Consider the following 15,623-nt stretch of genomic DNA (forward strand, 5'->3'; position numbering starts at 1 on the left):
TGACTTTTTTCTTGTTACGTGCCGAATAACTTTTATTGTTTACTTTTTAAAGATTTTTTACATTCACAGCTGTTAAGAGCCCATGCCCTGGGTTTCACGTTGTAGTAGTGCACAACTGGCGAGTGGGGGAGAACGCAGCATGACAGGCTAGAATGCCGTGACTAAGCATAGGTGCAAGGTAGCGAAGCATTCAAGTATGAGGAAGAAATATCAGCTATTTTTGCAACTGCCATCAACAAATCGAAAGCGTAGTGAAATTACTTCCACACTTAAGACTAAGCAAATGCGGACTGAATTCTGCTTGCACACGAAAAGGAGGTGTTCAGAACTTGTTGCAAGAAATGCTAATCGACATTTTTAATCTGTGAAGTAAGACTGCCAATAAATGCCTTCGTACCTCATTCTATATATTCGAAACTAGGCGGTCTGGATCATACGTTTTCTAGGATAATACGGTTTCCTCTGCATTTCTTTTTCTTTCTTAACGTACCAATGACGTTTTACTGTATCTGGCATACTTGGGCAGCAGTAACCCCATTTCCCTTCCCCTGCCCATTCTTTCATGCACTGAGCCGGTGAATCCATGGCCCGAGCCACAAGGAGGGGGCACTGTGCAACTCTGAGATCTCAAGAAAGCTGGGTGCAGCCACTTAGCGAGCACTCCTATGTGCATAATAGAGCATCTTGAAGCAACCTGTGCATGGCCACCATTACTCAGGCTGTGCTTTCTGGCCACCTGCACGCACCAACCGGTAAGTCTGAGCGCTCCGGTGACGGTCTAACCGCCATCTCAGGGCACTCACCGCTCGCCTGTTCCATGTACCATGTCTGCAGCTTGGCCAGGAGCCGTTCCACATCGCTCTCCTTGGCCACCTGCACCAGAGGGAAAAAGGGGTGTGCCACAGTGGCCGACACCAGTTCAACCTGACACCTCCGTGCAGCAGCAATGCACATGGCTGGCAACAAAAAGAGAGCAAGACAAGCACGAAAAGGCACAGGTGCTCATTCTACTGGTACAGCTCTGCAACGAACAGCACACAGCAGGTGTCCCAAATTTCACTAAACATTCCACATCTGAATTTGTACCTTTCTCCTCGGTCAATCTCTTTCCTTTCGTCCACTACATGTAAAAAAGCAAGAATCCTTACAGGAAACTTCTTAGTTTTACTTCCAAGATGCACTTTACCTGTGTGCTCATGTCATCCTTAGAGGGACCCTGAAATAATTTTTATGGTCATATCCTAATGCAATAGATCTGTAGAGCTGGCCCTAGTGAATATTCGAGCCAAGTTTAAAAGCTCTATATGGACCCTGTAATTTCGAAATAATTTTAAAACGCTGATGCTCACAGTAGCTCTCAACCGATTAGGGTGACACCTCGCCACACGTTCTTTGCCGCCCCAACCCCTATGATGTCAGTGGACAACAGGCCCCTCTCGGAGGACTTTATCCTCGACGCCAGATAGTTCGAAAACTTTACAGGCCACATGAGCGCTCATGCTTTTTAAGCGACACGGACCTTGACTCGCATTTGTAATGTTAGCAGGTGTGCATTGTCTTTCTTCACCTGCCGCCTCCTATCGTCATCATCCCCCATCACAACCCTCTTTTTTCTCCTTTTCCCATTCCCCCGTGCAGAGTAGCAGGCCAGATATTCTCATTTTTCAGGCCAACCTCTCTGCCTTTCCTGTCAGTAAACCCTCTCTCTTTTTGAGCAAGCCTTCTCAGTGGGCAAAATGGGGAAAGACTGGGTGTAGAGGGGCACAGTGCTGAACAGTTTTCCTTATTTTTTTTCTTCTGGCACTTTGGCATGTATGAGCTGAAGAGAGTGAGAAAGAGCACCAGTTATAATCACCGATATCTTCGGTGTTAATGAAGCTAGCCTAAAATATTTGTGGCAGGCCACGATTGAATGACAGAACACCGTTTTCTTGAGCGCTTTTCCTAACCTCAGTAAATATCATTTTATGGTCCCCATAACTCTTTCCCACCCATGGTCCCAGAGCATCAACCACCCCTGATGTGAGCGCCTACATCACAGCCATTGCGGCTGTGCTGGGCACAGTGCCCTTGTGTTTGTCTAATCTCCACCTTCATTTGTGTGCATAACGCTGTTCCCACTCAATAAAATGTTGAACCAACTAGCCCAGTTGTCTATGTGTAACCTATGTCCCCTCTTAACACATGCTACAAGCTGTTCTGCTGAATTAGCAATGCACTTCTTCCAGTGGTGGCTGTGGCCCATGGATGCAAAAATGCCCCTCGCGGGCAGCACAGCGATTACCTTGGCCAAGTGGCCGACGGTGGTGGCACAGCAGCGCCGGACGGTGGCATTGCGGTCACTCAGGCCATGGACAAAGGCCCGCAGCAGCTTTCCTGCAAGGCACAAAGGCAGCAGTGGTTTGTTCTGGCACAGAGCCCTGCCTAAAAGTCGGCATGAACAAAACCACTGAGCAGTACACCCTTCCAAATGAATCCGTAATGGCTACACACGAGGGCAAAATCAGGACACCAGATGAAATCACGCCCCAAATTCTGCTGGCCGCAAAAAAAACTGGGCAACAAAAGAAGGGTAGTGGTCCACATGTGTAAAGAGACAAGGGCCTCCTGATGATTCACTACACATGCAGGGCGCAAACAGTCACTGAAATCGAGGAAAGCATACAGATATGTGATTTTTTTTTTCTTTTAGGTTTTGTGTAGTTGAAGAGGTTCCTGTGGTCCCTGTTCACCCCTATCCCAAAAATAGACTGCATTCCAGCAGTACTCAGCCATCATCTTTGGAATGCACAGCTGAAAGAAGTTTTTGAAAAGATACAGTAACAGTGCACCTTTAAAAGCCGCCATAATTAGTCACTTTCTCTATACTTGACCCCCTCTGAGCCAGTTTCCCTCACCTGTCTGGGTGACAAGCCTCTACAAACGAAATTTCCCTTTCTCCTCTACCTTTAACGGGAGGCATACAGCACGACACATGCCTATGTCACTGTCCTTTCTTCCCAGGTGTTTTTTCATGCTTGTAACTACCATGCGCTTCCATGGCAGCACGTCATGCACAATTTCCAAAATTTGACAAAAAGGGCACACACAGACATGCAAACAGCTTTATGCAAAGATACTGTGAGTGCGGTAAAATATAAAAAAGTAAACAATAGGCACACCATGCATAAACAGGAACAGTCCAGAGCAAGGAACAGAAATGAATGGCACAGTGACAAAGAGTGGTAGTAACTGGCAGATGACTAGACGCCCGTGAATAAGAATGGGAGACCAGTAAAATGCATTGGATGGTGGCAGAGTGGATGAGGAGACCAGCTTTGTCAAGAGATAGTGCAATTATAGGTTCTGATTTGAATCTTGACTGCTTTTTGGGGCACACATGGCCCTAATATATTTCCCAGAGGGCTTGTCTACTGTAAACAACTTATTTTCCACGAGCTCAGTATTTTGTGAATTCAGCTAAAGCTGCAGTTGAAGAATATTTGCAAATAAGATATGGCAGCACCCTTAGTTCTGCCCTCTTCCCTGAGGTCTGCAAGCTTTGTGATGTTGCAAAAGCTGCATGGCTGATTCCCCCCTGTCATGGAACGCACCCTAACATCAATGCAGCTGTAGATAAAGAAGCAACATACTTACGGTCATCCTTCCTTAAAGGTGCACTAAAGAGGATTCTGAGCTCATCTTTTTACCGCGGGAACTCGGTGTGCAGGCTCCAAGAATTCTTAGAAACTTCAAATTATTGTCCTATGCGCCCGATTTCCATATTGAATTGAATTAAAAGTCCTGGCTCCTGCCCTTTCTTTTAAAACTCACCTACAAAAAGAAAAGAAGTCATCGAATGCGTGGAGTGCCTTTCAGATAGCCACACGGCGGCTTGCCGCTCTGCCATCGGCGCAGTGATATGTAGCGATCGGTAAAAGCGAAGAGTCCACACGTATTTTTATTTCCCTGGGCCTAATTTGCGACTATGTGGTCTGCGACTGAAACTATTTATTCACGGAAACCTAAAAAACAAAATAAAAGCGAAATCGAAAGCGCCACGCAACTGGCTGAAAGGAACTCCTCGCGTTGACTGAGTCCTCCTCTTTTCGGAGGTGAGTTAAAAAAAAAAGGCTGGAGAATGGATGTTTAATTCAATTTAATAGGAAAACCAGAGGCACAGGACATTAATTCGAAGTTTCTAAGGATGCTCGGAGAGTGTAGATCGAGTTCCTGCGGTAAAAAGATGAGCTTAGATTCCTCTTTAGTGGACCTTGAAGTAGGATATCTTTGGAAGTAATTCAAACGCCACCCGAATTCCGCAGCCCTCAGTCAGGACTTAAACGTTGATGTTGTTCACAAACTCACCTTGTCCACATGATGAAGAAAAAAATCTAACTTGCAAGACCTGTCTATGATGGCATTTGTGCCTGTCACTGGGTTCCAGATACTTCCCCGCAAGGAGGGGAGCTCTACATATAGAAGCAAATAAACAGAAAATGAACGATGGTGGGACTAGAAGATTGCCCTTTAAACAATTTCCTTTCTGCATGCAGGCTGAGCTGCCACCACACTTTTCACTTCTAGTTGCAGAGGTATGTTTTTCTTTTTGCTGAAATAAAAGTCAACACTCTGCCGAAATTAATCGCATGGCCTATACTTCGTGCGGTTTGCGAAAACCGGACAAATGAGGTCCTCGCGAAAATTAAGCCGTTTACAGCACATCAAACAGCCACACCAGAGGTATGCAAATATTCGAAACTTCAACTAGTTTTCGAGTAGTATTTGCTATTTGATTCGATCCGCACCACACTTTCACTATCTGAACCTCCTAAATGTTAAAGGGACACTGAGGACAATGCTATCAAATTTTTTTGTTCGTAAAATCCGATAGTGTGGCATTTCATGGCTTTGCTGCCGCTTTTCCGGCACCAAAAGGTGCATTTGTTGTTAGGAGATTTGAATTCAAAGTTGAAAAACTTCTTCCACCGCTCCGATTCAAACTCTGGACTCTGGATGGCGAAGTAGGAAAAAAGATGTAAAGGGGCGGAAACAGGGACTCCGTGATAGCTGTTAGCGAGCGCTGTGCTGCCGCCTAGTAGCAGCCGATCTGAAAACTACTGCCAGCCGAATGTTCAGGGCCTCTATCAGACATCGTCGCTTCATTTACGTTTGCACCAGTGTTACGATAGATCCTGTTCCTGGTTCCGACAACGAAGTTCTCGCAAAGAACTGCGACCTGCATTCAGTGATCTCAATCCCACAGAGCGCACAATGCTTTTGAGGGTTGAGGCAGCAGGTCTGGCAAGAAAGCCCTAGCACCAAGGAGTCGGCAGCGTGCTATTACCACCGGGCCACCGTCACAACTGACGTGTAGAGTCCGGTACATTTAAATTCAGTAATAGTAGTCCTCGTAGGGCTGGTTAGGCAGCCCAGTGTCTTGGTACATTGATGCAGTGAACAAGCCGAGCGGTGCGTTTGCTTACGTGGAGGAGTGTGGAACAGTAGATATCCAAAGTTCTTTTTCCTTGTCACATGCAGGTGCTTGCTATTGCACAAACTTCATATGAGGGAAACCATGTGGGCATGCAAAACGCACAGCCACGAGGCACCCCAAAACATACCAAAACTCAGCTGGCCACCTATTGCGCCGCCAACTACACGTTTCTTTGACTTCCAACATTCAGGTTGTCTTTTTTCAGTCTTCTTTGTGAGATAAAAGTGTACTAGTGGTTTCAAAACAAAACTTATTTAGGTACTTCAATATCGATCAAACAGCGTAACCTTTATGCACATTTGTCAGCCTCAGAAATCCGTGGTATAATTCCCCTATTTCGTCATCACGCTTGTACTTGCGAGACTGGCCTGTGGCGGTGATAACTGTATTTTATGTCTTGCTCTTTCTTTTCTACCTTACAAGAGCTTTGTTTTCAGTAAAAGTGGTGTTTTTGTGGTCAGGAGGTGGTACTCTATCGATACAAACGAACTTCGATTTCTCCTCAGTGTGCCTTTAAATTAAGTATACTTTTTGTTCATCTAAACTTGCGGCGTAACATCGCGACATACCCAAAAGGTCTTCCACGACATCTTGCACTTTTCACTCGAGTTAACTTGCTTTTCCTTCACAGAATCAACTGCCAGCATGCGGCAAAAAGCCTAAGCATGGTAATGCTAAGCCTTGCAAAAAATAAACGCGTTAACGGCCATCGAAACCCACCGCGGTTCTCAAACGAAGGGGGCACCACATGGCATGTCAGTGTGTCTATCATGGTGCAGTCAAGAGCTGACTGTGAAGCTGAACGGCAGCCATCCGCTCATTTTAGATCAGTACAAAAGAGATGTACGCGTTTACGGAAGCAGCCCACTGTTCCATAGTGCAGCTGTTTTGTGACAACTGCCTTGATCATTCTCAATTTTCATCTGTTAGAATCGAGAAAATGAGTATCTCAGGTGACAGAGGACAATAAAAAATGTATGATGGAAATGCTGGGCTCAAAGCTAGCCCACACAACTGCACGCCATTTTACTTATGACCAATTTTTATTACTCATATTTGCTTTGCACCTAAAGATTTCATATTTGCCCACCTTCAATAAATTTACTTCTTCCGGCCATGTTTTGCAGAATATATCGTCTGCAATTTAACTTGTCAGTAGTCAAGAAATATTAGAAATTTTTTACTATTTCAATTCACTCCACATCAAAAATTTAGCCATTCACACAGCTCAAATCCAAACCCTACAGAAAAAGTCAAAGAAACAACAGAAAAAAAAAACTGTCAGGATGGTTACCACTGTATGAGGCGAGATTTAGTGGCATCACCTGAGGCAGTTTCATTTGATTACATAGTGATTCAAGGAAGAAATGGGCTTGGGCAGGGCATGTCATGCGAAGGCAAGATAACTGCTGGTCCTCAAGGGTAGCAGAGTGGATTCCAAGGGAAGGCAAACGTAGCAGGGGGTGGCAGAAAGTTAGGTGGGCGGATGAGATTAAGAAATTTGTGGGGATACAGTGGCCGCAACTGGCAAAGAACGGGTTAATTGGAGAGGCATGGGAGAGAGGCCTTCGCCCTGCAGTGGGTGTAGTCAGGCTGATGATAATGATGATGAGGTAAGGAATTTTGAGTGCAACATGCACAATTATAGACCACTCTTTATTTTTCCACCCCTACTCTTTCTTCGACTAGTGCTCCTCTCCAGTCCCCTGCTAAACGCATGGCACAGATGTGGAGCGTGCCACATTCCTCCACTCCCGCCATGCTCTCCGTCCTCATCCCACAGGAACCATCCGGAAGGTGGTTACCGTGGAAACCTGTCATGCACTCGTCACGCTGTCGTTCCACTGCAATCCTCCTCCTCCTCTTTCGATGGTAACCACCCAGTAGTTGCCCATTCCTCCGCTTCCTTCGGTGTGGTAACCACCCTCTGGTTACACATTTTCCCGCCCTAGCTTCAGTCTCCATTTACAGTGACCCTCGTACTCCTCCTGACCCCCCTCCGGTCGCCCATTCCCCCATAACATTACCCAGTGGGGAAGCACTGCACTCTGTTCTCCATGGAGCACAGGAATGCCAGGAAGAGATGTTTCTTCTCACTTGCCTTCACTACTGCTGGGCGCAAAATATAGATTCAGTCGTACAAATACTACCTTTCTCGATGCCGTGAAAGTTTCCCCACCAGTCTTACTAACACTCGAGTTGAAGCAGCGAAAAATGCACTAATAAGATAATTTCATTTGTGCACAGAGGACAGCACTGAAGTGCAGCCACTGATTCCAAGGCAGAACACACGTTTCTGGCCCAAAGCTAGCCAAGCCAAATATGAAACCTCGTCTTCCTGGCATTCCCGCAGTGGAGGAAGCGTTCTTTAAGAAACTCACTTAGATGGGGGCACCGTCTTTCCTTCCAGGTAATATTGAGAAACTCTATACATTCCCCTGCTCTTGCAATATCTTCCACCTTCAATGGTTAACACACCGCTCTCACTACATACTAACATACACAGTCCAGGTGGTTCCTGTGACAGCCACCCTCTTCCAGTCGTGTATTCCTCCACTGTTCCCACACCTTCCACGATAGCCACCCTCTGGTTACACTGATTACGTCGCAAAATCCAGGGATTGGGCCTTTACAGCTGTTGCTGTAAGAAAACTTTTCTCGGAGTATACTTATAATAAGGCTGACGACAGGCCTCACTGACCTCAACACCCGAATGGAACAACACAGTGTCACACAGCTCAGCACTGTCCTGGCCCACAGGAACCCGTACCGGTGTGTGGCTGCAGCTCCTCGCGGGGACACTGGTGGGACAGGCTGGTGACCAGGTGGCAGCAGCCGGCCTTGGTGCCCAGCCCCACCGCACCCTTGCTCTTCTCCACCAGGCGGGGCACCAGCTCCACCAGCACGGGGCCGTCCACGTACTGCACACACTGCACCAGCCCAACCAGTGAAGCCACTTGGATGGGAAGGAGGCTGAGCACTCTCAACAGGACAACAATGCAAGCCACAAAGCTAGACAGACATGGAGAGCACATAATACCCCCGACTCATAAAGCATGAAGCACGCAAGGGTACGGGAAAGTTGGTTAAGATCAATGCAAACATTAAAGAAGCAAACGCTCAATAAACTCAACTACTGTGGTGGCGTTAACTATATTGGGAAATGTGCTGCGCAACTAGCAAGATAGTTTTACACAGAGCAATAGAGAAGACAGCCACCTGCCACCAGTAGGATCTCTGCATGTCATGTGCAGTGCTCCTCTGCCATATAAGCTACGGCAGCAACCATCTCATCTTCTACCTTTGAATGAACAATCATTTTGAAAAATGCACAGCCCATGGTGCCAGCAGCAGGTGCTGCTGTGGGGACATACTGTGGCTCTGCTATCTCCAGCATGAGTGACGATGAACTTCGCCCTCACCCTCACGTGGGTGCATACATCATCATCATCATCATCAGCCTGACTACACCCACTGCAGGGCAAAGGCCTCTCCCATGTTTTTCCAATTAACCCTGTCCTTTGACAGCTGCGGCCTCCATATCCCAGACAACTTCTTAATCTCATTCGCCCACCTAACTTTCTGCCGCCCCCCTACTACGCTTCCCTTCCCTTTGAATCCACTCCGTTAATCTTAAGGACCAGCGGTTATCTTGCCTCTGCATTACATGCCCTGCCCAAGCCCATTTCTTCATCATGATTTTGACAAGGATGTCATACACCCACGTTTATTCCCTCACCCACTCCACCCACTTCCGATCTCTTAACGTAACACCCATCATTTTTCTTTCCATAGCTCGCTGCGTTGTCCTTAACTTAAGCTGAGCCCTCTTTGTTAGCCTCCACGTCTCTGCCCCATAGGTGAGTACCGGTAAAATACAGCTGTTGTGTACTTCTCTCTTGAGGGATATTGGTAAACTGCCAGTCATGATCTGAGAAAGGCTGTTTTCAATGGCCACTGAAATTTGCCATGTGGCACTGGCCAATCCCCACTGAGTTTGATGTCCATTGATCGAATGGGCACTGAAACTGCCCTTGTGGCAGGGGCATTACTCTGGTGGCCTTGCAGTGCACTGACGAAGAATAACTGCAAGGATTGCCGCTCCTACATGCTGCCAAGCCGAGGAGAGAGCCACTTTTCAAGGACAACATCCCACGGTGATGTTTCAAAGCGGCCAACTCACGTAGTTGATGGTCTCCATGGCAGGTGAGGTCCGAGAGGCGGCCACCCTGGCTGCGTCCAGCTGCACCAGACAAACCATCACCACACGTCCATCACACAGTCCAGACATTCACAAGCCTGAGAGAAAATGCCCCTTTCCACGCAGTCAGACTCCACAGTTCCCGAGCACTGACACCTGCAAGCAGTGGGCATGAGATGCTATCTAGGGAATTCATGCAGCCAGGCTACGCTTTGCAAAGCTGCTTTGCTGATCGGGGCAGTCAAAAGAAGGCCCAAAAAGCACAGAGCAAGAAGCTCAACCCAGTGAAAGTGACACCAGATGAGGCCAGGTGTTGGCTCTGGCAAGTGCTGCACAGCATAAGCCTCCTAAGGCATCTCAAGGACTTGGTCTCCTGGAGCCCCTTTTAGGGTGAGGAGCTCCAAAAGTGTGACTGCTGTGCTTCAACAAGCTGTTCGTGGCTCTGTTCCGCACAACGAGAAGCTTCTAGATGTGAGTGAACTCGCTCAGCTTATGGGCGTGGCACCCAGAAATGACTCTCGTTAATCGTGACAGTATTATGAGGTCACAAAGTTCACTTGGTTTTTTGTGCGCCGGTGGTTTTGACCGTCTAGAGTCACGTCTTTCCCGGCGCAAGTGATCATTTCAATCGCGGCCAGCAAATTAATTTTCAGCTCGTAATTAACCAACTAAAAGCTGCTCAACCACGCACTTCTGATAGCCTAGGTTGAACACACGGATGGTGCCTTGATCAAGTCATGGTAAAACCACTGTTGCGTTCAGTGGCAGGAAGCAAAGCTCAACGTTTTTGAGCGAGATGCCGCAGCGGTGTGCTGACCAGTCATCCAGGAGGAGGCAAATCTTGTGCCTGCTTGTTGCAAGCTCCTCAGAAGGGCTTGCCGCTGTTTCATCATCATCTGGCAGGTTGAAGTGCCAGCAAAACACAGCAAGCAGCCACACAGGCACAGCTAGGGCCTAGAAAATGAGCGACTCGCAAATGCAAACAAAGCACAGAGGACGACAATGTACTGTAGCCTTCGTAGGCTCCCGAAACCAGCGCTGTTCACACGCGCTTGATCACATGATAAGCGGTTCCGAATAGCGATGCTACAAAGCAAGGCTGGGCGATGGCGCGGATTTCAAAGGGCTGCTCCTGCTTCCGCATTTCACGCGTTTCGCTGAAGCATGGCCGGGCGGCTGGGTAGGGTGTTTGCCCCAAGACTACCCAAAGCCGGCGCACAGCAGCGCGTTGGCGGGCGTTTGGGGACCGATCGCAGGTGCTCAGAGTTCGATATATCTATCCAATGCGTAGTTCATGATAAAAAAACACATTTTACATGCATAACGGAAGAAGAACTTCCAAGTGTTCAATATAAAGGATAATTCGCTATATCTGAGTTTGTTATACAATAGAAGCCCGCTGTTATGTTCCTCACTGCTGCGTTTTCCCGGCTGTTACGTCGATTTCTTCGGGTCCCGGCATAGCTTCTATAGGATCCAATGTATTGGGAACCCCGCTGTTACGTCGTAGCCGAGGAAACGATCCCGCATGATACGTCGCAATCGGACTCCCCGAACCCGCCCGGGCAATGCGCGGCAACCGGCATTTTGATTTTTGACGAGTCTTGGCCAGGCTTGGCTACGGAACTGGCTGCAAGAAGCCGCACGCGAGTTGGAGAGGCCGCCACTAGATGGCTATCTGCCTCGCGAACGCCGAATGCCGCGATCTTTATCGTGGGAGGTGGTGACGAGGAGGCGCGCGGCTGCGGTCGCTTAGCTGTTTCTCTCAGCCAGCGTCCGCTTCGACGGACGCAGTTGTTGCGACGCGCGTCTTTTATTTTCTTTCACTCTTTTTTTTTATCTTTTAACTCCCCTCTATCTGCAAGTGACAGCGGTGGTGGCTCGGCTGGAGCCAGTCGGCAGGCCCGTGCAATTTCCTTTTCATCCTTCTCTCAGTCGCAACAACGTCTTTATCGTGCTTTGATGGCGTGATAGCGTTGCGTATGCGAAAGGCGCTTCCCCTTGAGGAAAAGCTGGACGTACTAAACGCAGTCGACAGGCAGTCAGGGCGGCCTACGCGGAGCAGCGCGGCGAGCAGCCTACGAACATTTCAGTGCTTGACGCTGTGCACAACGTCGCTTCAGCGTGGACTGCAGTGAGCACGTGAACTGCACAGCACTGCTGTGTGAGGTGTGGCCGCACCGCAAAGCGACGCTGACAGCAATGCGGCCTTTGCTATTGAGAAACGCGTTGTTCTTTCCAGCGAGCAAAAGAAACTGCAATCCACCATTCTCGATTTTTTAAAGACCTAGGGTCAATTTGCGGAAATAAATTGTTTCAAGTCAAAGCTGCACTGTTTTCATTAATTTTCGGTGCTTTCCTCACTGTTGCGTTTTCCCGGCTGTTACGGTTTTTTTTCCCGGTCCGGTGAAAAACGTATGAACGGGGTTCTACTGTATTCGGGTTTGACAGTAGACCTCCTTAAAATTACATGGCGGTGCCAACCCTGTCCAGTGTTGCAAGAACTTTGGCAGCCAGCCCAAATTCGGGGCGGCTGAAGTCACCAGCCAAGGAAAACAAAAGCAGAGAGAAATGTCTAGGAACTGCTGGCCTGGATCTTGCGCAAGCATGGCGCCAGGGACACTCTTGGGCAGAGAAGGCAACCTTTATGACGATACGCACTGAACAGTCCTGCAGCTTTTGTGGTATGCGAGGTGTGTTCAGGTGCTCTCCTTCAGGTATTTTTGCTGCAGTGTTCCCATCTCACTAATTCCAAGCATTTTTAATATCAGCTGCTTTCACTTGTGAGGAACAGCGTGGCAGGCACTTTGAACACAAGAGAGGATCAACAAAAGGGGCCCCACTCGGTCTCGGGCCTCGGCGTCGGCCCTCAGGCACAGCTGGTTCAGCACGGGGGGCTCCAGGTCGCTCAGGGCATCCAGCAGGGCGCTGAACAGGAGGGGCAGGTGGGGACGCAGGGCAGGGCCCGCACTGCGGCTCAGCTGCACAAGGGTGTCCAGGCTGCAGGGGGGGAAGGAACGCTTTTTTAATACGAATACCAACAGCCTGCAGACAACGGATGAAGCACTTTCTAAATCTGTTGTCAGTTTTTGCTTATCCTGCTTGGTTTAATTTTTGCAAGTAATACATCTGAAATAAAGGGATGTTTTTATGCACCCATCTGTCACCAGTATATTGTTACGGGAATAAACGCCCAGGGCACGGCGTACGCTGACCAAGTGCCCTCACTGGAAGAAGATGAGGCGCAAAGGAGCGAGTGCGCGAAGACAAGGATAAAGATTGGGGGCAGCCGGGGCGTTCCTTCAGTTCTCCAGATTTGTGTGCTTTCCTCTGGGCAGGACCGTTGCCCCGTTGCATATTTTGGTGGCAGCGGTGGGATTTGAACCCACACCCCCGAAGAGACTGGTGCCTCAAACCCCCGTAACAATGTACACACGACAGCTCTGAGAAATATCTCATTTTGCTTCCTATGATTCATTTTATGCAATGAGAAAAACGTCTGCCACGTATCAAAATTCTGAATTTTTGTTTAGTTGTTTTAAACAGTATTAAGTTTTGAAAAATTCAGAATTTTGATACGTGGCAGACGTTTTTCTCATTGCATAAAATGAATCATAGGAAGCAAAATGAGATATTTCTCAGAGCTGTCGTGTGTACATTGTTACGGGGGTTTGAGGCACCAGTCTCTTCGGGGGTGTGGGTTCAAATCCCACCGCTGCCACCAAAATATGCAACGGGGCAACGGTCCTGCCCAGAGGAAAGCACACAAATCTGGAGACAATAGGACAACAGTGGTTATCAGAAATTTGACTCCCATTCCCCACCACACATTGCAATAAGCATAGAATAGCTACATTCTGCACATAGTAAAGCATATCCATAGCAAATTTCATTGCGATGTGACGAGAGTAACTGCAATGATGTCATGCACAGCTTCTGGAGACAAGAACCACGCTAGTTCCAATTATTTATTTATCTTTTCTTCAGCTACGAAACTGTCAGGGGACATGTCTGACAAAAAGGTGTACTTTACCTGTGTGCAGCACTTCAGTGGTGGAAAATGCCGCTATTTAAATTTATTGCCGCCGTGAAAGTAGCTTAGTTGTACTCGTTTTTGAGTCACTTGGTGTGTTTACATGGCAGGTTTTAGTAATTTGGTGTCCATATTCAACACTGGTATTGATGAACAAGAAAAATAAAGGCGCGCACATAACAAAACAAACAAAAACAAAAAACGTTAATTTTCGTCTGAATTTTTTTTTTTTTATACCTCCGTGTCCTCTTAAGTCAGAAAACCTTCCTATTACCTCTGTGCAGTGCGAGTGAGCACACTAAAGCGTGCTCCATATTAGCCACAAGTACACACTGCACTCTTGCCCAATCCCGGCACATGTTAGGCTTCATCCCCATGGGTGTGAATTTCCGCACTGTTTTCACAAACTTCTCAAAGCCTGGTCAGAGGTGGTCGCTGAATACTGTGTGACGCTCACCTCGTGTGCCGCACCTCAGCAACAGTGCTGGACAGGCCCTGTGCCACGCTGGGCAGCACCACCCCCAGGGCACGCTCCCGGCCACTCGCCTGGGCATCGCACGTCCGCACGCATGCCTGCGCACACACAAGCACACTGAGCAGAGTCCATTTTCACGGCCCAAGTTTCTTGACTGTTGACTGCACCCTCCAAGCTGTGTGCTGGTTCTCCACATAATCGGCGGTAACGGTGTGTGCTGCTCCCACCTTCAACCCTTTCCCTGTGCACTAAGCATGTGCTCAAGAATACCGTATTTTCCCGTGTATAAGACACACCCTTGTATAAAACGCATCCGCCATATATGCATGCTGTCATTGAAAAAGTTGGTATATACGACGCACCTGTGTATAAGACACACCCAAATTTACCCAGTTAGGCTAATGAGGCTTAATTAAACACGCTTGTGCGACCATCGTGAAATGCACCGTATCTGTGAGAGGTTATTAAGCAACGCTAAGTGATCGAAAAAGGCAACACTCACTCCATACCCGCCCACGTTTAAGCAGAAAAGAAAAAAAAAAACGAAACAACTCTCCTTATGTCCATAACATTTTATTTTTGCTTAACACCGAAGTCTTCATCTTCGGATGCGCTATCAAAAAGTTCGTCCATTTCTGGAGGCAACGCGGCTGAAACATTCTCTTTGCACTACGTACACAGAGCAAACAAAGTTGCAAAGGGTGACTAAAAAAAAAAAATTCCGGCTTGTCCTGACAATGGTGAGAAGCATGATTGTTGCCATCTATTAGCATTTCCCATTACCAAGGGCGTCCGCAGAACTTTTTCCAGGGGGGGGGGGGGGGGGCACCCGATGTCCGGGAAAGGGGGAGGCGGTAGGTTTGTAGTTGTTTTCTACTGGGGCATAAATAATATCCGTAATTCCAAGGGGGGGGGGGGGTAACTGCCCCCCCCCTTGCCCCCCCTTCCGGACGCCCATGCCCATTACTTTTCCTTGGGGCCTCAGAAACGGTCACATGTTTATGATCCTGGAAGTCGTCATCATCACCGTTTCATGATAAAGTTCACTTAAAAAAGTATCCTTATTGAAGTATTAACCGTGTCACAACCACGTTATTGGTAGTGGTATTTTTTGGGTGAAAAAAGCTTGAACATGAACCTAAATAATTTCTGAACTCGCAAAAATAAATAACGAAATACTCACGTATAAGACGCATCAGCGAGATTTTTGAAAAAAAGCCGCGTTTTATACACCGGAAAATACAGTAGGTGCCAACAGGCCAGCACGTCCTCCCAGTTTCAGCCCGTGGAACGAGAGCTCACCTTGGTCAACGCTCGCAGTGCAGACTCGCTTGCCTTTCGCACAGACTCCTGCATCAGAGAACAGAAAGATGATGTGGCTAAGACCCTTCACTGCCTGGAATTCCACGATTGTACAACAAATCGCGGCTTTTAACAT

The 15,623-nt window shown here is 47.9% G+C and overlaps 1 protein-coding gene across 2 annotated transcripts in view; it reads right to left on the reverse strand.

Moving 5' to 3' along the window:
* Positions 1 to 15,623, reverse strand: part of LOC149344914 (proteasome adapter and scaffold protein ECM29) — a 141,409-nt gene that overhangs the window by 37,751 nt on the left and 88,035 nt on the right. For both annotated transcript variants that reach the window (XM_089546404.1, XM_089546403.1), the window contains 7 exons: positions 15,488 to 15,535; positions 14,168 to 14,283; positions 12,521 to 12,677; positions 9,660 to 9,719; positions 8,247 to 8,406; positions 2,285 to 2,376; positions 804 to 873 (listed from right to left, as the gene is read on the reverse strand). In XM_089546404.1, the coding sequence (XP_089402530.1) occupies positions 804 to 873; positions 2,285 to 2,376; positions 8,247 to 8,406; positions 9,660 to 9,719; positions 12,521 to 12,677; positions 14,168 to 14,283; positions 15,488 to 15,535 (703 nt within the window). The remainder of the gene's footprint in view (positions 1 to 803; positions 874 to 2,284; positions 2,377 to 8,246; positions 8,407 to 9,659; positions 9,720 to 12,520; positions 12,678 to 14,167; positions 14,284 to 15,487; positions 15,536 to 15,623) is intronic.

Source organism: Amblyomma mixtum, chromosome 5, assembly GCF_055824585.1.
Source record: "Amblyomma mixtum isolate Tamu chromosome 5, ASM5582458v1, whole genome shotgun sequence".
NCBI classification, from domain to species: Eukaryota; Metazoa; Arthropoda; class Arachnida; order Ixodida; family Ixodidae; genus Amblyomma; species Amblyomma mixtum.